The sequence below is a fragment of the Thunnus thynnus genome, chromosome 9 (genome assembly GCF_963924715.1).
Source record: "Thunnus thynnus chromosome 9, fThuThy2.1, whole genome shotgun sequence".
NCBI lineage: Eukaryota > Metazoa > Chordata > Actinopteri > Scombriformes > Scombridae > Thunnus > Thunnus thynnus.
The window spans coordinates 33837581-33859459 of NC_089525.1; the positions used below are offsets into that span (position 1 = coordinate 33837581).

Below are 21879 nucleotides of genomic sequence, written 5' to 3' on the forward strand. Positions count from 1 at the left end.
CTGAGACATTATATTTGAGGAGTTTTAGCTCATGAAATCACACGTGAGTGGGTGAAAGTTCAATTTCATTTTCTGTTTAGTGTCACTAGAGAGGCTCAGAGCAGAGACAGAGATCTGAATAACTTTCTGATCAGAGTCACGGATGGAAAAAAAAAAGCCCAACCGAAACATTTCTCTTTTTTCACGCCGTTGTGACGCGCTGCAGCTCATCATTACGTTTGTTTTCTAGCCTCAAAAAAAAAAGGTGTGAAACTTCCTGTCCGAAGCTCTTGCATATGATCTCCTTCCTGCTGCAGACGGGAACATTATGTTCTACGTCTATAAGCTACAGTGAGACTGAGCTGCAGGAAGCTGTTTCATCCTTCTTTGTGGAGTTTCAGTCGGCAGCGTCAGATCTGCAGCAAACACTCACTGCTGCAGCGACAGGAAGCTCCTCCGCTCCGAGGACAAGACGACAGTTTAGAGACAAACTTTGAGTTATTTTGTAATTATTAATCCATCCGTTAATTTAATCTGAGTCCAGGTTAATTGATTGATTGTATTACTATGAGTTATTGCTATAAACAGCTGGGAAGTAGTGACAAAATGTGATATAAATGTCAATAAATTAATGTTCTTCACAGATAATCAGAGACCTTTTTGTCCCTGCTGGTTTCACCGTTATGACCATGAGAACAATATTAAATTTCACTTTATATGGTGTTTAAAATGCAAATGCAAAGCTGCAAAAACATCCACAAAATGACCTTTGACCTTATTTTTAGTTGGTTAATGCATCCACTGAGTCCAGGTTAATGGATGAATTATATTACTATGAATTATTATTATTATATACAGGTGGGAAGTACATGATGTTGATGTTAATAAATGAATGTAGTGATGAGTCTCTGCCAGCAGCTCGACTCTGTGGATTAAATGATTCATAAATATATAATATATATAATTTCTGTTCCTCTCATCTGTTAATATTTTACTTTATGATCAAATACCTGAAAAACTCATCTGTACTTTATATGTTTGGCAGTAATTAGCTAATTTTAGCACAGTAACGAGCTAATTAACATGTTGAAGAGGGGAAACTTCAGAGCGGAATCAACAAATCGATGAGTTAATTTTGAGTAGGTTTTTTTTTTTCCAGTAAAAATGTCAAATATTCAGAGTTTCCAGCTTCTTAAATGTGAAGATTTTCCGCTTTTCTTTTTTCATTTGTGACCAAAAAAAACCAACTGAATATCAGACAAAACATCTGAAGATTCACTGATCAACGTTTCTCACAGTTTTCTGACAGTTTAGAGCAAACAATGAATTGATAATGAGAAGAGTTGCAGCAGGTTTGTTTACTGGTTTACTGGTTTACTGGTTTACTGTAGATGGATCTCAGATGGTATGTAAGCTGTCGGTATCTTGGAGGAGAATATTCTCTGTGCTCGGTGTGTGTTTTTTTTCTGCGTTCACGCCCTTCTGCAGCGTTTCTGTCGATTATTGAGAAGAAGTTGTGTCAGGTTGCTGCCTGGTTTCATTTCCCTCTTCCTGCTGGTTTGGTTTCCGTACGCTGCAGCTTCCTCTCAGCGGACTGAAACCAGCTCTCGAGTTCAGCGCTTCAAGGATCGTTTTTTTTTTTTTAAATTTCTACACTTTCACTTAAGCAACAGAAGATTTTTGTGATGATTCAGACACAAACTTCTGTGTTTTATGTGTAAAATGCACAAGTTTATCTGACTGATGACATGAAGCTGTTTTAAAATGAATCTGTTGTCATGGCAGCAAGTAATTAAAGCCAACCTGCAGGAATCATTATTAGAGCTGCATCTGCTGATTATTCTCTATTAATTGATTGGTTGTTTGGTCAAAAAAATATCAGAACGAGGTGAAAAATGTTGATCACTGTTTCCCCAAAAACCCCCAAGGTGATGCATTCAAATGTCTTTTGAGTCATACCATCTCAAACCTCTCAAACAATATCCGTCATAAACGTTATTAATATCTGACAGAACAGGTGACCTGCAGTATTAATACTGTAGAGACAGAAAGAAGACAACAATTATTAACTTCATTCTAAACATCTAATCAAATAAAGGCTAAATGAAGGATGTTGGATTCATTTTTACTGACATAAAGTATTTCTCTACTGGCGCTCATGTTTCATTCATCTGCAGTCTGAAACGTTTGAAACACTCCAGTTATTCATGATTATATATTATTATTATTATTATGACTTTACATAGTGAGAGAAAAATCTGTCTGATGTCAGAAACTGGTGAAAAATGTTGATCCAAGATTAATAGTTGGCAACTAACTGATGAATCATCTAATCGTTATGATCTGTTGGTGTAATTATCACTATTATTCTTTTATAATGAAGAGTTACCTGTCAGCCCTGAAGACTACTAATACTGTGTTTTAATAAGACGAGTAGTCAGACTAACACACATCTGTCCACCTGCTACAATAAGACAAGTTTACCAGCGTCTCCTCGTTGTAGATTCATATAACCTGCAGCATGAACACGTCTGTGGTCATGTAGAGAGACACATATATATATATATCGGCTCTTGTTCTCTGATCCAGCGTCTGTTTTCTTCCCTCAGAGGCTCCGAACGCCTCCAACCTGAAGATCGTGAGGATGGATCGGACCGCCGGCTGCGTGACCGGAGGAGAGGAAGTCTACCTGCTCTGTGACAAAGTCCAGAAAGGTGAGAAAGTCCACCTCTCATAAAAAAGTGGATTTCAGAACCGCATGGTACAAACAGAAAACAGTTCAAGATTCAAGATCATAGTGAGAAGACACAGTTATAGTGCACAGACGTAAAGTGCATCAAATACGTGTCTCCTTATGTCCTGAGTTCAGGAGATTTTTATCACTCTTCAGACATCTTTTCCTGTATTTAATCAGAACCTGCAGCGTCTACGTGATGGCAGCAGGCAGTCTGGTTAACTAAAGTCTTCTCAGAGAGCGTTTGGAGGGAAAGTTGCTGCATCAGTGTCACTGCTGTCTGTTTATTTGTGATTGTTACAAACCAAACTGAGATTCTGTAACATGATATTCTCTCTATCACAGCACGATAAAATAACATCAACACACTGAGTCTGCACAGGAAGTAGAGTCTCTGGCGGAGCCTCGTTAGGTTACAGTCAACATGAAGACGAGTATCTGTCAGAATGAACCAGGCTAATACCTGGTCAGTAGTGGACGAGTTTAAAATGAGATGATGTCATCTGACCACCGTACAAACCGTTTAACCTCCAAACTAAAGACATGTCAGTGTCTGTAAAAGAAAACCTAACAATAACTCTACTGGGATGACTGGTGCAGTCACTGGTAGATAATGTGAGGCAAGGCAGGTTTATTTGTACAGCAGATTTCAACAACAAGGTAATTCAAAGAGCATAAAAGGCATTAAAACAGAATATAAAAGCAACACAAGTAAAAAGACATATAACAGTGTTAAATTTGGAAATAAAAAGAAGCTAAAAGGGAACAAGACAAGAGATAAAACAAGAGAATAAACGTCACAGTGCAAAGTAAAATATTAACCCTCAACAGAAAAGTCTTCAGCTGTTGTTGCAGCAGACCTGCAGTTTTCTGATATGTGGAGCATAAAAACTGAACGCTGCTTCTCCAGGTTTAGTTTTGACTCTTTGGGGACAGAAAGCAGACCTGATCCAGACCGGATCCAGACCTGATCCAGACCTGATCCAGACCACCTGAGAGGTCTGGATGCTTCATAATGTAGCAGCAGATCAGAAACCATTCAGTGCTTTATAAACCAACAGACAGGAAGCCAGTGTGAAGATCTGAGAACTGGACTGATATGAACCACTTTCTTGGTCTTAGTGACTCGAGCTGCAGCGTCTGATGGATGTTTTAGGGACCCGTGAAGACGCTGTTACAGTAGTCAAGTTTTTCCAGATCCTGCTGAGACATAAGTCCTTTAACTCTTGACATATTCTTCAGGTGACAGTAGGCTGACTTTGTACTTGTCTTAATGAGGCTGTTGAAGTTCAGCTCTGAGTCCATGACGACACCGAGATGTCTGGCTTGTAGACACAACAGGAGAAGTCTGAGTTATTGTCTGGTTCTCTCAGACCTGCTGTTGGTCATAAAGCTGCAGGGTTTTAAATCAGGCTTTGAGGTTTTCAGGGTGTTTTATGGTTAATATTACATCATCCGTGCCGTGACTGTCTTCTCAGGCAAACTGATAAGAATCTTGCTTTCCATTCATGTCTGACTTCAGCTACACACCCTTTATCTTTCCCAGACACTTCATTACAATAGAGGTCAGTAGCTACTGGTCCGGAGTCATTATTTTCCCGGGGAACAGGCTTTTTGGGAAGAGGAGTAATGATTTCCAGAGAGATGGGACTATACAGTGAATCAACAGGTCACAGTCTCTACATGTGTCTTCAGAAGGAAAGACTCCTCGTTGCTCTTTGTTCTTTTAAACAGTCTGTGACCTCACCATGTCTGTTCTTGGAACACTATCATTGATTATTATGCGGTTTCCAGGTGGGAGTCGTATTAGTAATAGAGTCAGTTTATTATTATCATTTCCACAGAAGTCCTCTTCGATAGATTCCCTGTATTGTCTTTTATCTGTGTTGAGTTCCTGGTTCATCTTTGTTCTTATTCCTGAAACGTCTTTAGTAAAGTAGTTTTGTTTTGTTGGATACTGTTTTATTGTCTTTATGAGGAGTCACACAGAAGCTAATATAAGCTGTGATGACTTCTGACTGATGGATGATGTCCCGGTCTGTGCTCAGTAACCCCCCCTCAGAGTCCAGACTGGACCAGAGTCTGGACTCTGGACCAGAGTCCTGAAGGACTGAGCTGTAGATGAGAACGAGCTGAACAGTGTTGTGATCAGAGTCAGACAGCAGTGGTTTAACTCTCGCTGTGTATGTGTTTCCAGAGCATTTACTGCTTAATACAGTATCAATATCAATATCAGATATCGGCAAAAAAAATCCAATATGGTGCATCCCTAGTTCAAACCCGAGTGAAGACATTTCAAGTTTGCAAAGGTTCAAATCCCCCAAAATGAGCATGAGAGCGTCTGCTGTACGTTACAACTGTCACACAGTTCACCACAAAGTTCCCAAACTCCCTCAGAAGGAAGAACAGCCTGAGACTGAAGCATTACAGCTGATATATATATGTATATATACATATATATATATGTACATATATCTGGTCACAGATAGTCTCTGGTGTGATGTGTTGCCTTCTTGTCTCACCAGACTCAGGACTCCTATCAGATACTGAGGAGAAGCTACAAATAGTTTCTGTAAAAACTCTGATACATGACTCTCAGGACTCACAGCAGGTTCTGGTGTAAAGTTTGTCTTATTCCTCTCTTCCCCCCTTCGTTCGCCCCGCCGCCGTCTCTGCGACCTTTCTCTGTCCTCTCTGGTCGTCTCGCCATCGGCACCTCTGTGATCTTTGTAGTTGCTCAGCAGAAAGTTGTATTCTTTCCCCCGCTGGAGCGTTTCTCCGTCGTAAACGTGTTTCCAGACTGTTTCTGTGGAATGTTGTTGTTTTAAAACCAGTCCTGTGTGAAGAGAAATCTCCAAAAACTCAGCATTTCTCAGTGTTACATAATATTAATCACTCAATAACAATTAAAACAGCAGCCGGCAAATAATCTGTCTGGAAAATATGAGAAACAGATTTTTCATGTTGAGTCTTCAGTGATTGATAAAACCCAGAATCAGTGCCAGATGTGATTCATCCTTTTCCCTCTGAGTCGTTCTTTCTCTTTCAGTCTCTGAATGTCACTATTATGTCACGAGTGCAGGACATGTAAATGAAGTCAGTTTTATTTTTCAGTTAATCATCAGATTTCAGCACCTGGAAGGTTTGTTCTTCTTCAGTCGAGTCATTTTATCAGGTTTCACTGTGTGAACACATGATCTGACCTCTCGAATGAAATGAATAAAAAACATCACATCGAGTGTTTTTTAACAGAACCTGAGTGCTTAATTCACATTTTCTGGAAATGTGATTAACAGTTGTGAAACCCGACCCGGTGATTAGAGCAGATTGTTTTCATTTCAGTTCAGTTTAATACAAAATACTTTATTCGTCCCTCGAGTGGCAGTTTGAGGCGAGTTTGCAAACACGAGTAGAACCCAGAACGAGCTGGAAATATCCTGATGCAGCCAAGTTTACATACATTTACACACATAAACAGGAAAAAATCTAAAAATAGGGAATAATATTGCTGCAGTTTGTTCTCTGGTGTCTCAAAGACAGACAGTCAGACTTCAGTAATTACTGAAAACAGACGCCAGTAATTGACCTTCTGTACTGACGTTATTTTAAGATTAATAAGCATCTGGACATGAAAAGACTGAAACATTAGATGGTATGTTGTTTTTGAATGTTTTTGGAAGTCTGTTTTCTTAGACTGAGGCAGATTTTCTGAATGCATCGAAGTGGAACGGCGACTCAGCGAGCGGATTTTCCTGGTCGGAGCAGTTTTGCTCTCCTGGAGGAAGTCCAGCTTCTGGGAATTCCCCTCTGATATGTAAATATGTAAAGAGACAGATCCAGGCTGTGATGAGTGTTGTGTTTTTCCTGCTGCAGACCTGGTGGCTTCTTCTTTGTTTTGGTTTAATTTGAAGCTGATCTGGACTCAGTGAGACTTGTCCAGCATCACCAGAAGCTTCAGGGTCGGTGTGGAGAGGACCAACGGGACAGTTTGAAACATTAAAGATGCACCAGAGTTAGCTTGAAGCTAATTTGCATCTGTAGTCCCCGACAAAAAAAACATCCACCCACATACACGTCAATTAGAAATAATGTAAACTAAACTCAGCTGTGTGACTCAGTGGTAAATGTTTATGTTTTAAAAGTTAAGATTATAATAACTGCAAAGCCAGTGATGGTGTGAAGTGATTTTACTGTATTTCAGCACAATTAGAATTTCAGGAAGGTTTGATGATTATTGTGATAATAATGTGTACCAGGATATTTTTGGTTAGTGTTCTTAGCATGAAAATAAATGTACTAAATATTAAATTCAACCTCCTCTCAGGTCCGACTGTTCGCTGCCTGTTGACTCTGATCTGTGTGTGTGTGTGTGTGTGTGTGTGTGTGTGTGTGTGTGTGTGTGTGTGTGTGTGTGTGTGTGTGTGTGTTTGCAGATGATATCCAGGTTCGGTTCTTTGAAGAAGACGACTCGGGTCTGACCTGGGAGGCGCTGGGAGATTTCTCCCCGACAGACGTCCACAGACAGGTCAGTAAGAGGACGAGGTAGTACTAGTCTGTAGTACTAGTTTAATTATTAACTCACACAGCGTCTGCACCGGGACTATTAGTAGTAGTACTAGAAGACAGTAGCTGTAGTTGAAGTATTAGAAGTGCTAGTAGAAATACTGCAGTGTAATAGCAGCAGTAGTACAGTAGAATACTAGTAGTAGTATTTCATGTAGCAGAAACAGTAGAAGTATTATTAGTAGTTGAAGTATAATGATCAATCATTCTAGAATAAGTAGTAAATCAGCAGGATCAATAACTGTACTAGTCAAGTAGTATTTACAATAGTTGTACCAGTTGTAGTATGTTGTAGTAGTACTAGTAGTAGTAATACTAGTAGTAGTAGTAATTCCAACAGTATAAAACCTGGCCTATCAGTCATCCATATTACTCGTTAACATGTTACCGTGGCGATGTGTTCTCTGCTGTTAACATGTTACCGTGGCGATGTGTTCTCTGCTGTTAACATGTTACCGTGGCGATGTGTTCTCTGCCCCTCAGTTCGCCATCGTCTTCAAGACTCCGAAGTATCGAGACCAGAACCTGCAGAAGCCGACGTCCGTGTTCGTGCAGCTGAAGAGGAAGTCTGACAACGAGACCAGCGAGCCCAAACCCTTCACCTACCACCCTCAGATCATAGGTAGGTCAGCTAGCTCCGCCCACTCACACAGGTACAGGTAGGGTAGCGATTCTGTGAAATGAAATACGCTCCAGGAAGTCGAGTCGGAGCTACAGATTAATGCATTTAAAGGCTCATCAGAAGCCAAAACGCCACACAGCTGTTTGTAACACTCACTGACAAGAATCATGGCGGCAGCTGTTGCGTACAGTCGAATACGGCGTTCGACCAGGAAGTCGCTCTGACTGCTGAACACACTGACACGATGCTCACCTGTCCACCTGCTCATATGTGTGTGTGTGTTCAGACAAAGAGGAAGTGCAGAGGAAGAGGCAGAAGACGTTGCCGAACTTCCAGGACTTCAGCGGTCACGGAGGAGGAGGAGGAGCGGGTCTGTACCGAGGAGGAGGAGGAGGTCCTGCTGCAGGAGGAGGCCCCGGCTCTGCAGGAGGAGGAGGAGGTAAAGTCAGCTGGTTCACACACACACACACACACACACACACACACACACACACACACACACACATACACACACACACACACACACACACACACACACACACACACACACACACACACACACACATACACACACACACACACACACACACACATATACACACACACACACACACCTGGAAAACCTGGAAAATCATTGAGACTTAAGTGTGATTTAAAGCTGGTGTTTGATTCGTCCTCCAGGTTACTTCCAGGGATTCTCCACCTATAACTACGGAGGAGGTGCAGGAGGAGGAGGAGGAGGAGGAGGAGGTTTCCCTACTGGATACTCAGCTGGTCTGGGAGGAGGTGGAATCAAACATGGTGAGAAAACAAACAGAAATCTCTTGTTTTCTATCGCACCATCAGATTTTTCCAGAGAACAAGAACACAGACGAGACGAAGAAGAAGATGATGATGATGATGATGATTTATGTAGAAAACAAAACACAAAGCAGATCTGACACTAACCGTTATCAGAGTGTCGGCTTCGTTAGTCGCAGTCAGTTGATCAGTAAACGTTGATGCTGGTTGCATTTTCCTGCTGTTCATACAGTTATTAGTTCTGTGGGTGTAAATGTGTCATTTCTATAAAAACTTTCCAAATACGACCAACTGCTCCTCTACGAGTACAGACCGACAGTTTGATTGATGAAATATTGACAACTGACAGAACTGCAAATTCAATTTAACTGCAAATTAAATTATCTGAGCACATTTATGATCCTCAGAAGATGATTCTGAAAATTAAATTAAATAATCTAACAAGCAGATTATCGTTAATTTCATTTGACAATCACAAAACACACAGAAGGAACGACGTTGTCATTCATCCCAGTAAAAACAAACAAATATCAATGTGTGCAGGTAACGATTATTTTCATTATCAATTAATCATTTAGTCTATAAAACCCAGAACTTCAGTTCAGAGCTGCAACAATTAGTCGATTAATTATTAGTTGATCTACAGAAAATTAATCAAATAAAACCTTTTTTTTTTTTTTTTTTTTTTTTTTTTTAGCAAAAATGTCCAAAATGTTCTGATTCCAGCTTCTTTATGTGATGCTTTAATGCTTTTCTTTGTCACACATGACAGCAAACTGAATATATTTGGGTTCAGGACCAAAAATTATGTATCAAGACGTCACCTTTGACTCTGGGAAATTATAATCTGCATTTTTCAATTTTCAAATAATCAGCATATTAATTGATATTGAAAATAATCTTTAGTATAATATGTATATGTATGTACAGTATGTGTGTGTGTGTGGTGCTGAAAAGCATCAAATCCTCATATTGTTGAAATTAACACCAGAGAATGTTTTGCATTATTGCTCAATAAATGACTAGTTAATCATTTCAGCCCTACGAATGTAAATATGTAGCAATCTGTACAGTAATATAATATAAAATATATGTTTTAAAATAGATCTTTCCTCCTTTAACAGGCTTTTAAAGCAAAGTTGGTTAATTTAAAAAATACAAAGTTAAAAAGCTGTTTGATTCGTTATCTCTTCATCAGAACATTTGAGTGTTTGTTCAGATATTTCATGGAAAGCTGATGGTGTTAGATTGTCACTGTGTTCTTTACTTACAGCAGGAAGCAAGAAACTCAGTTTCAGTTTCTACCTTCAAAAACCAAATGAGCCATCTAGTTATTTAACGAGTAAATGAAGGACTTCTAGTTAAATTAAAACTTAATAAACCGAATAAAGATGTTACAGTCCACCTGCAATAAGATTAAAGATTAACTTTACACCGACATCATAAAGTTTAATTATTGTTGCATTAACGTTACGTCAACGTTGTGTTAAAGCCGCTCGTGGCGACGCAGCAGACGACAGCGGTGACGACAGCGATCCAGACAATGACTCGGCGTCGGGGACCGTGCTGCGAGATCCAGCCCAGCCAGGAGGCCTGGCGGTGGGGGAGGATCCTGAGGAGGGAGGGGTCGGTGCGGAGCCAGAACCAGACAGAGGTACATATATATGTATACATACATACAGCTGCTAGTGATAGCGGACAGCAGAGATATGACATACAGACATACAGGACTAGAACCAGACAACAGTCTTAGACCCCGAGACCACCAGACGCCCCCCAACACCATCTGCTGTTATCCTGAAGTTTAAACTTAAAACACAGCAGATGAACAACTGTGATCATGACGAGAAGAAACAAACTGTATTAATATATATTTATATATATATAATATCCTAATTGTTACAGATATCTTGAGGTTTTTTAGTTGGCTTTTGTGTTTTTTTGTTTATTGCACATTGTTGACATTAATATAGTTAATTTTGGTCATTTTTGCTTTCAAAATGACGAAAACAATCAAATTATTGTTAATACAGTTTTGGTCGACCAACTAATCAGTTGATTCAGTGGCTTGTGACCCTAAAATAAAGACATTTATTAAACATCTATTAGCAATTCAACCAAAAAGTACAATTAATTATTTGAGTGATTAAAAAACAAAACAAAAACCATTTAAAGCTACAGGACTCTTCACGTCTGACGGTTATTAAAGTGTCAGCGTTGTTAGTCACAGTCACTCCATGAATGTTAATGAATGTTAATGTTAATACCAATTTTGAGAACTGTGCTGCTGTTTCGTTTTTGTTCATATTTTGGTCAGACTGAGAGTGTAAATGTGTCATTTCTATAAAAACTTTCCCAAATATGACCTGCCGCTCTTCCTCTACAGTTACACACTTTCACGCGTGACTGACCGTTTGAGTAATTAAATAGTTTGGATGAGATTGAGGTCCGATTCATTTCAGTTCTTATATTTTTCAGGTTTATTGCAAAGTCAGTTTCATACGTCTGCCAAAGGATTTAAAAATAAAGATGTTACGTGTGTGTGTGTGTGTGTGTGTGTGTGTGTGTGTGTCAGTGTGTGATGTGGACGAGCGGTTGGTTCAGGTGACCAGCAGACAGTTGGAGGCTCTGTTCCAGTATTCAGTTACAGGTGACTCGGCGTACCTGCTCGCCCCACAGCGCCCCCTGATGACCGCACAGGACGAGGACGGAGACACGTCAGTACACGCACACACACACGCACACACACACACAGACTTACATTAATGTCCTAACCCTAATCTTAACGTTAAACTAAGTATTCACTCGAACATTGGATGATTCATGTTATGGGGGTTCGGTTTTTGCCCCCAAAAGGGAAGCGAGTCCCCACATGTCACTGAGGGGACTTATGTCCCCACATTATGAGTAATACAAGTAGTCACACACTCACACTTACACAGAAACACACACATTTTAAATAGTAAAAGTTTTAATGGGCTGCAGGAGTTTAAGTTGTTAAGTTCTTCTTTTTTTTTTTTACTGATTTTGGGGAAAAAACAGTAAAACAGGCAAACTCAATGAAACAGTCAAATAAGAATAATAAAAACAAACAAAATGGCAAGAATAAAGTCTCTGTTGTACAAATAGATTACAATCATGTGTTCCAACTGTCTTCACTAGTCTCATGTACGTCTGCGTAGTAAAACAACTTTGTTTGACTTGGTTTTACTCACCGAAACAGCTGAATTAACAATGAAATTATTAGTGTAAGACTGAAACATCTGTAACAGCTGTAGAAATATCTGATATTTTATTTTACTCATAGTGAACGAGTGATGACGTCTTCTTGTCTAAAAATGTCATCTGATAACTTTATTGAGAATTCTGTACATATTGTATAGAAAATATTCATTATGTCCGTCATGTTTTACCAATAATTTGACATTTTTACAGCTTAGATTTGTTTTGTTTTCAGTAATTAAAGTCTCAGGATTCAATGAATTTCTTTGTTATTTTCCTTTTTTGTTCCCTTCCTCCTCCAGTGGGCTCCATCTGGCCGTCCTCCACAGCCAGCAGGAGGCGCTGAAGAGTCTGACTCAGGTCGTTTCTGCTCTGCCTGGAGAGGAGGTGCTCAACATGAGGAACCACCTGTACCAGGTACGCCAGCACTGAAACTCTGAGCGGAAAACACACATTTTCCAGATGTGGTTGTTTGTTTGTTTCAGCAGATTTAGGAGGAAATGCAGCTCATAATACTTAAATATCACTAGGAAGTTTCCCTTCTATCTCCAACACGGGGAAACTTCCTAGTTTGGAAGCAATGAGCAATAAAGTGATGCTAGGAAAAAACTTCCTTCTTTTTTAGATGAGAGGGAACAAGGAGTGAAGGAAGCATCCTGGTTAGGGAGCAGTGAGCAAGAAAGTTTACCAGTAAAGGAAGCTTTGTAGTTAGGGTTTAGGAGTTTGGAAGAAATATGCATGTAAGTGAATATTTAGGAAGACATTTCCTACTTAGGAAGCAAGGAGGAAAGGATGCTTCCTATTTAGGGTGGAGGAACGACGAGCAACAAGCAAAGATGTTTCTTAGTTAGGGAGGAAAAAAGTGGGGTTTTTATTTTTATAAATCGTAACCTGATATTCAGAATGAAAGTACATTTTTTGGTCGCTGCTTTCTGTTTTACCAGTCAGCAGTAACTGAAGTGTCTGTCCCTCAGACACAGAAGTCGTGTTACCGTTGAAAGAAAAGAAGCGTCCTATTTATAAAGCAAGTTAGGGAAGGAACCGCGAGCATTAAGGGCAACTGATTAAAGAAGTGAGTAGCAAGAAAGCGACTGAGTTAGCTTCCCATTTACAGCTCAGTCAGCTACAAACTCGTGTAGTTACGAAGCAAAGATCGAGGCTCATGAATAAGCAAGGAAGCATCCGTCTAGGGTTAGATCAGTTAGATAACCAGAGTTTATATGTTGATACAGATTTGCATCCACAGATAAGTGACATAAATATAAACTGGTTTAAGTCAACAGCCTCAGTGACGCCCTGTTCATCTGCTCAGAGCTGATTTGTTTTTATTTTCAGGGGACTCAAATGAATTGTAATCAGTTAAAAAGAGTCTTCCTCTGCTAAAATGTGTCCAGTGTGTGTTTCATCATCTGAAAGCAGAACTGAAAGGTCTGTAACCTCGTCCTCTGTGTATCCCAGACTCCTTTGCACCTGGCTGTAATCACCCAACAGAGGGAGGCGGTGGAGGCGCTGCTGTTGGCCGGCGCTGACCCGACTCTGACAGATCGTCATGGTAACACGGCGCTCCACCTGGCAGCCCAGCAGGAGGGAAGAGGAGGGATGGTCAAGCTTTTACTACAACACAGAGAGCTGAGAGGACTGCTGGACCACACCAACACAGCAGGTACACACACACGTTTCCATCACTTCAGAGGACGTTACATTGACCTCCATTAATCTCCTGGAGACCTACTTTAACTTTAAACAAAGTCTTCACCCTAAATTGAATGATTTACGTTGTGGAAACTTGAATTTTGTCCCTAAACGGAAGGCGAGTCCCCACATGTGACTGTGAGGATTTATGTCCCCACAAAATGAGAAATACAAGTACACACACACACACACACACTCTGAAATGCAATGTTTGACCGTTTGCCTGTCTGTCTGTTGCCATGGTTACCAGGTCTGTGTGCGATCCACTTGGCGGTTCTGGCCAATCAGCTGTCCTCTCTGAGGGAGCTGCTGGAGGGCGGGGCGAACGTGGAGGATCAGGAGCGCAGCTGTGGGCGGACCGCGCTCCACCTCGCCACCGAGGCCGACAACGTGTCGCTGGCCGGCTGCCTGCTGCTGGAGGTACAGACCCGACCTGATCAATCATAGCAGAGCGTATAACTTCATGAGTCATTGTGTCGATTTGAAAATCATCATGCGAATGTTATGATGATTTATGATACTTTTGTTCACTTTCGGTTTCACATTCAGGTTATTCCCAGTTGAATCTAGTAATGTGTGTGTGTGTGTGTGTGTGTGTGATGTTTTCTGTCGTCAGGGTAATGCCAAGGTTGACTGCTGCACCTTTAATGGCTCCACCCCCCTCCACATCGCCGCAGGGCGGGGCTCCATCAAGCTAACGGCTCTCCTGATGGCTGCAGGTACACACAGTAGTTTAATGATCACATCATGTCTGTGTTCAGTAAAGAGCTGCAGTTAGCTTAGCTTAGCATAAAGACTGGAAGCAAAGGGAAACTGTTAGCCTGGCTCTGTTGGTCCAAAGTTCTAAAGCTCAGATTAACACGTATCTCTGACAAAACAATCTCACCTTAAGGTCTAATTTTTTCCGGACCTTTCAACCATATCACATGGTCTTCAGCACAGATGGAATTGTCATGGAGATACAGTGTATTCAGACCCCTGCACTTTTATTGTGTTGTAGATTCTGTTTTAAATTGATAAAATCGCTATTTTTGCTCATCAATCTACACTCAGTAACCCATAACGACAGTGATATGAAGAGTACAGCTGCTGTTTTCATTGTGTGAACGAAGTGAAAACGTGTTTTTAGAAATTTTTGCAAATTTATTAAAAATCAAAAACTGAAATATCTCATTGATGTTTGCATCATCTACAGCTTTTTAAGGAACTCCTGGTTTGAAAATAAACATGAAAGTTAATTTGTGACATTTTTAAAACAATCTTAACTAAAGGTCCACTTACTAATTTACCACCTGACTCCATCTGTTTAATAAAGACATTGTGATACAGTTGAAAGCTTAAAAAAACCCACAGCAGCAGTTAAAAACAACAAAAGTTAAAAGACAATTAAAATAAAAACACAATAATAATAGTTTAATAAAAAAGAAACTTAAACATACATTAACAGCAATATAACTGTTGTAACTGTGAATAGTGACGTTTCTCAGCACGTTTACACGTCTAACTGTGTGTTTTCAGGCGCAGACCCTCATAAGGAGAACTATGAGCCGCTGTACTTCAGTGAGGAGGAGTGCTGCGATGAAGAGGATGAAGATGAAGGCTACATCCCAGGAACCACTCCTCTCAACATGGCCACCACCTCTCAGGTTCGCTGCCGTCCCTCAGTCCTAAAAAAAACCTGCTCAGAATTAACGTGAAGTCTGAGACACAACAGTCTGAATAACGAGCCTCATCATAACTCAAGTTATTTTACTACAGTAATCTCTCTTGTTTACGTGGTTTATTTAAACCAGCAGAACTGTAAACTTTCCTATTGGAGGTAAACTGGTTCACAGTCACAGTAAAATAAATAGTAAATAGTTTTCCTGTATTTGATTCTTTTGTCCTGCAGAAGAGAACCAAACACAAATGTTTCAGTTCTTCTTCATGGACACTTTAATTCATGTCTTCAGGGGAAAATGTGCATCAATAAATCTTTTTATTTTTTATTCTCGATGCTGCATGAAGTGTTTCTAACCTCTGCAGGGTTTAAATCCAGATAGTACCTTTAATTGGATTAAAATCCACATAGCACCTTATTAGTTCCTGATATATGGATGAAAGTATTATTATACTATTAGTACTATTATATTTTCTCCTTTCTTCCCTCATGTGAGTGGGGGAGGGAGAGTGTTCAGCTTACAGTTGAGTTCAATTTATTGACTTTACAAAATATTACAAAAAATTTTGGTGATCTCATAGAACAGACATGACAACATTTAACCTGTTTAATTAATACTATTTATGTTTCTATATAATAGTTTGACTGTCAGTGATTCAGAGTTTGTTTGGCTGCACTATAAACAGATAAACCAGGACTGAAATATTAAGGATTACAAATTTAACACATCATATTAATAAAACCATTAAAGTACACAAAGTACCATAAGTATAAAAGACAAACACTCACTGAGCACTTTATCAGGAACACTTTTCAATATAATTCACTCCAGTTCACCAGCACTCACCACCACCTCCATAATAAACATAAAGCACAATTATCACCTTTCTGACAATGTCAACAAAAACTGAAAATGTATAAACTTCATAAAAGTAGAATTTATGGCAGAGCTGTTGTATTAAACAATTCAGAAGTCTAATAACCTCAAATATAGAAACACACATAAAATACCACTAACGATGACAAACCAGGTGTCTGGTGTAGAAAACTTCTAAAAACATATGAAATCTTTATGATTTTGTGTTTCCAGGTGTTGGAGCTTCTGAACGGTAAAAAGTACGAACCAAAAACTCCCCACAGAGCCTTCGTCCCTCCTCAAGGTGAGACCTGAGACAGCTGTGACCTCTGACCTCTGACCTCTGCTCATTTCAAATAACAAACATTAAAACTCATTAGATCGATGCAGTGGTTGAAAGTAACTAAGTACATTTACTCCGTTACTAGAAGAGTTGAGTCAGGTCGGTGCAGATCTCTGCCAGCTGTTTACAGTCAAGATGGCGGCAAAGTTCATAAAATAAAACAGGATTTATTCATTTTTATGGTGTTTATCTTTAGTGGATGATAACATATCAGGTCTGGAATTAATCTGCATCTTTCTGGTTCAAGATGACACCAAACTTTTCTATAGATGTCAAACAAAGACCTTTAACAGACTCAGTGAGCCTTGTTTTTAGCCGACTGCTGGAAATTCCCCTTTCTATGTCATAAAACATCTTGTAAAATGCTGAAAAGATGAAAGTCGAAGCTTTATGACAGGCTCATAAGGAATCTTATCAATATTTATCAGAATTCACAACACAACCTGCTCTCAAGGTACCGAAATTTGGCACCGACGGATCTAACGTGGCAACAAGGTGTGATTGGCTGTTGCTATCGGAAACAAGATTCCAAACTGAAGTAGTTATTGATCACCTGCTGCCCCGACTGGCCAGCTGATGTGGTGGTATAAAATAAGAATTAGTATTATAAAAACATGATACAAAAAGTTTGGACAGCTTCCCATCACTAGAGTGAGAAAGTGTCTCCAAACTGTTGCTGTTCATCTACAGAAAGTATCTGAAACCAGCTCCTCAGTGATGCTCTGACATGTATGTGTTAGTGATAAAAACAAACAATATAATCATATAAATACCATATTAACAGTAAAGGAAGCCGGTCTTTTCTTTTTATACTTTCAGTACATTTTGCTGCTGATACTTTTACTTCAGTAACGTTTTGAATTCAGGACTTTTAATTTGTAATGAAGTATTTTCAGATGACTGAATATTTCTTCCACCGCTGGACTGACCACATGAAGATTCAAATTTAATTAATTTTTTTTACTTTCTGTATGTTTGTGTGTGCGTGTATGTGTGTGTATGTGCGTGTGTGTGTGTGTGTGTGTGTGTGTGTGTGTATGTGCGTGTGTGTGTGTGTGTGTGTGTGTGTGTGCGTGTGTGTGCGTGTGTGCGTGTGTAGGCGACCTGGCGAGTCTGAACGTGGAGGTGAAGCAGGCCGTGTGTCGCACTCTGGAGAGTGAAGGATGCTGGGAGAATCTGGCTCACAGTCTGGGTCTCGGGATCCTCAACACGGCCTTCAGACTGAGTCCGTCTCCCGCCAAAACACTGCTGGACAGCTATGAGGTACGAAAACACGACAACACGTCACATGACTGACAGGTGCTGATGATGTCATCACGCCTCTGACTTCTGTTACTGAGTCCGAGCAGCGAGATGACTACTGGCACCATGTTGCCATGTGGTTGCTATGGGAAACAGGTTGTTTGGTTGTTTGTTTTCAGGGTAGTTGCTAGGTGATTTCTAAAGGGTTGTCAGTCGGTTGCAGGGTTGCAACACCTTCATCATTAAACTGCAGGACAACAGATGTTCACAGACGACTCAACTGTCAAACTGTAGATTTAAAGTTTATATAAATAAAAATATTAAAAATAAAATGTAGATAAATCTCCTTTGATCCCTGAAGGGAAGTTTACATGAGAGGCAGGAGACTGATGAGGAAACAGCAGATAAAGAACTACAAAATAAAATGAGAGAGTCAAGACATTAGTTTAGAAATCAATGTTTCCATCAGAGACACACTGATCGATCGATCGGTTTGGTATTGATGCGTATCGGCCTGATGCGACACATTAAAGACATTTTTTCTGTTCTGCTTTGTTCCTTTTCTGCGGTCGAGCTGCTGTTACTCATCACTTCCTGCATGTGCAGCTCCAGAGAAGCGGAAGGCAGCCGCAGTGTTGACGTTTATAAAACCTGACTCGCCGTTTTTACTTTGAAAACTTACATGTTTAATAAGCAGCTCAGAGGTAGAAACTAGTGGAGGAGCTGTTTGTTTAGCAGATACACGTCTGGCTTCATTTCATCTGGACACAAACACACATATAAACATGACAGTTGAACTGTTTCCTGATCAGCAGCAGTGATTTCTGCTCTCTGGGCGGATGGACACGCTGTTACTCAGCAAGAAATAGTTCCAGCACGTTAACTTCACTTTTCTGTTTGTGAAACGTCGTCAGCATCAGTTTGACCTAAAATCACCCTCCAGCTGGGACCTCCGTGACCTTTGACCTTCTTCTGCTGAATCCAAACATTCAGACTTCTCCTCACGGACGCGTTCCGGGAAGTCTGAGTCTCTGCAGACTTCACTGGAGAATTTACCCACAATCCCTCAGCAATACAGGCTATGAAGTCATGATATAAAGACTATTACTAATTATTATCATCAACAATAATTATAATAATATTTACTGTTGACTTTTTTCACTTTTGTTGAGATGCAGTGATGTTTAACACAAACAGAATAACTGTTTATTGTTTATGATCATCAGCTGAAGTAAACAAAGGTTGTTTTGTGTCTGTCTACATCATCATCATCATCATCATCATCATCATCATCAAGAACTGTTGAGGAAACACTTTGAGATGTTTTACAGACTTTCAGTTACTGGACGTCTTCAGTCCGTGTCAGAGCGGCTCGGCGCTCGCAGACTTGATGACGTCACGTCACGTCACGTCACGTCACGTCACGTCACGTCACGTCACGTCACGTCACGTCACGTCACGTCTCGTACGACTGGCGTCCGGATTGAAGCTTTGACTGTTTTCATCCTGCAGGTTTCCGGCGGGACGGTCAGAGATCTGCTGGCTGGTCTGAGGTCAGTCGGCGAGTGCAGAGCGCTGAGCGTCCTGGAGGAGGCGCTGTGTCGCCACGACGAGGAGGAGGAAGAGGAGGAAACGACCGATGACACGACCGGTGAGCACTACTTTTATTCTTGTTTCATCTTATTCCCTTTTAGCTTCTTTTTATTTCCAAATTGTTGAAATGTGCTACACAAATAAACTGGCCTACTGTCCAGTCACATGACCTGTCAGTTAGTTTGGCAGCCGTCACCATGACGACGACGATGGCGGTGATGACTCAGCGGTGTTTCTCTCTGCAGGTGAAGCTCTGTGCGCTCAGGTTCAGGATCTGAAGGTGGATGTTCGGATCGACAGCGGGGTGTGTGACAGCGGGGTGGAGCTCTCCACAGCGTAACCATCTGATTGGTCCGTCTCCAGCCGGGTATCAGGGAAAGCACAATCCATCATCCATCCATCAATCAATCATCCATCAATCAATCAATCATCCATCCATCCATCGCTGCAGATGAAGAGTTTGTCCTCTAGAAGCAGCGACGCTTCTCTACGACGGCGTTCAGGACTGAATGTTTCCTCACAAACCTTTTAACATTTTTTTAACCTGAAATGTTTGAATGAACGTAAAGAAAACAAAGTCACGAATTAAAAAGCAAACGACTGTAAATGTTTGGCCACACTACACTCCACCAGTTCGGCCAGTAGCTCAACCAAAGAACGTATCCGTGTTCCCGCCGAGCGACGAACACGCAGTCGCTTTAAAGGACTAATTCAACTAAAAACATCCTGCGGTAGAATAATGATTGATCTGATAATCCAGTGAACTGTTGTTGTAACCTTTATTGGGATCTTATCCTGGTGGACGGTGGATTTTTAGGATCTTGATGAAGCTGCTCAGCAGTGAAGCTTCGTTTCTGTACAAACTTCCTACAGTTTGTTCTGTAGCTGATGTCTGACGTGTCTGCAGGGGGAAAGGTGCTATTAATACTGAAATGATTGTAAAAGAGGCTCATTCGCCTTAAAAGAAAAGTTCAGATTGTTTCAAGTCTTTATGAATACAACAGTCACACGTCTGTATGAAAAGAGATGTTTTATCATTCCAGAGCTTTGTACTGAACAGTTAAACGCTTCTTAATAACTACAGTCAGAAAAACGCTGCCGGTGACGTCTGGAGAAACGTTTTAATGTCAGATTTCTCTCTTAAAGGCTCCGACGGACGTAAACACACGTTCACAACAAACATCAGCTTAAACAGCTGATCGTCACCGTTCACTGACCCGTCTGATCAAAACAGACCAGAGTTCATTAACGAGTGAAATCTACTAAAGTGAATCTCACACCAGACTTTAAACCTGTCGACAGTAAATTAATAATGAAATATGATTAAAACATTTTAGACTGACGCAGATTTACACAAATCAAGTTCAATGACACATAAAACCACATAAAACGTCAACATGTGGTTTTATAGTTTGGCTTTTGTAAAGATTTAAATAAATGAGATTAATCAAAGAGGCCTAATGTCTAATAATCTGGCTTTTGAGCAGACGGGGAGACAATTGTTTCCTTTATCAATTAATCTGCGAATAATTATCTCTATTTTAAAAAAAATAGAGTAAAAATTGCCTTCACTGTTTCTCAGAGGCCTCGATGACGTCTTCAGTTTGTTTGTTTTGTCTGATTTAAAGTCTAAAATGTTGAAATATTAACGTAATATAATATTAACTGTCTGTCAGGAGGAAAAACAGCAAATCTGCAACGTTTGAGAAACATTTATGCTTAAAATGACTCAAACTATAAATCGATTATTATTAAGTTGCAGATTAATTTTCTGACAAATCGATTAATCATCGCAGCTCGTCAACAAAAACAATTAAAAATCGATATTAATGTATGAAATATGAACAACAGACAGACGTGTTGTTATTGTGTTAGAACAGACTTGAACTGATCTGAACGGCTCCTTTAAGTGTTATAAAGGTTGATTGTTAAGTGGTTTTTATTTCTAAGGGCTCGTCACATCACTGAAAACTGCAACAGCTAACGAACTTAAAAAAAAAAACCTGTTTTTTTTTTTTTTTTTCATGAATGTTCGATCTGACATTTAGTGACCTTGTGTCTTCCTCTGAGTCCTGACGAGAAGATGGAGATCTCAGCACAAAGACTGGACGCAGGAGGGGAACCGCTAGCTTAGCGCCATCAGAATACATAAATAAATATATACAGTAATAAACAAGGCATTGTGGGAAAGGAAGTCCAGGGCTGTAAAGGAGTTGTAGTCCCTTCTCAGTGTGAAACCAAAGCTGTCTGTAACAGAGATGATATTTATATCTCCGCCCTGCACTGTACAGTTCAACTTGTGCTTTTAATTGGTCGTATTGTTATTTTTTAAATAAAGTTGTTTTTTATATATTTGAGTATGATGATGTCCATGTTCAGGGTTCATTTATTTATTAGAATTTACATTATATTTCTAATTTTTTCCACAACTTTTAATTGAAATAATCATTCAGTTAATACGTTTGTCAAATTTATATCAGCAGCAGCTTCAATATTCATCCAAATATTTATTTATTAACTGAGATTTGCAGGTTTGCTGCTTCAGGAAGTTACTGAACCTCTTTTTAAAAAT

The 21879-nt window shown here is 40.0% G+C and overlaps 1 protein-coding gene across 1 annotated transcript in view; it reads left to right on the forward strand.

Annotated features, from left to right (window-relative positions):
* The window catches only part of nfkb1 (nuclear factor of kappa light polypeptide gene enhancer in B-cells 1), a 49523-nt gene extending 27866 nt beyond the window's left edge, over positions 1-21657 (forward strand). The window contains exons 9-24 of the mRNA XM_067598217.1: positions 2589-2693; positions 7147-7238; positions 7760-7898; positions 8185-8337; positions 8580-8699; positions 10192-10353; positions 11275-11416; positions 12224-12338; positions 13380-13584; positions 13864-14033; positions 14230-14332; positions 15132-15259; positions 16364-16433; positions 17572-17735; positions 19227-19365; positions 19553-21657. Of these exons, the coding sequence (XP_067454318.1) occupies positions 2589-2693; positions 7147-7238; positions 7760-7898; positions 8185-8337; positions 8580-8699; positions 10192-10353; positions 11275-11416; positions 12224-12338; positions 13380-13584; positions 13864-14033; positions 14230-14332; positions 15132-15259; positions 16364-16433; positions 17572-17735; positions 19227-19365; positions 19553-19647 (2102 nt within the window). The 3' untranslated portion in view covers positions 19648-21657. The remainder of the gene's footprint in view (positions 1-2588; positions 2694-7146; positions 7239-7759; positions 7899-8184; positions 8338-8579; positions 8700-10191; positions 10354-11274; positions 11417-12223; positions 12339-13379; positions 13585-13863; positions 14034-14229; positions 14333-15131; positions 15260-16363; positions 16434-17571; positions 17736-19226; positions 19366-19552) is intronic.
* The last annotated feature ends 222 nt before the right edge of the window (positions 21658-21879 follow it).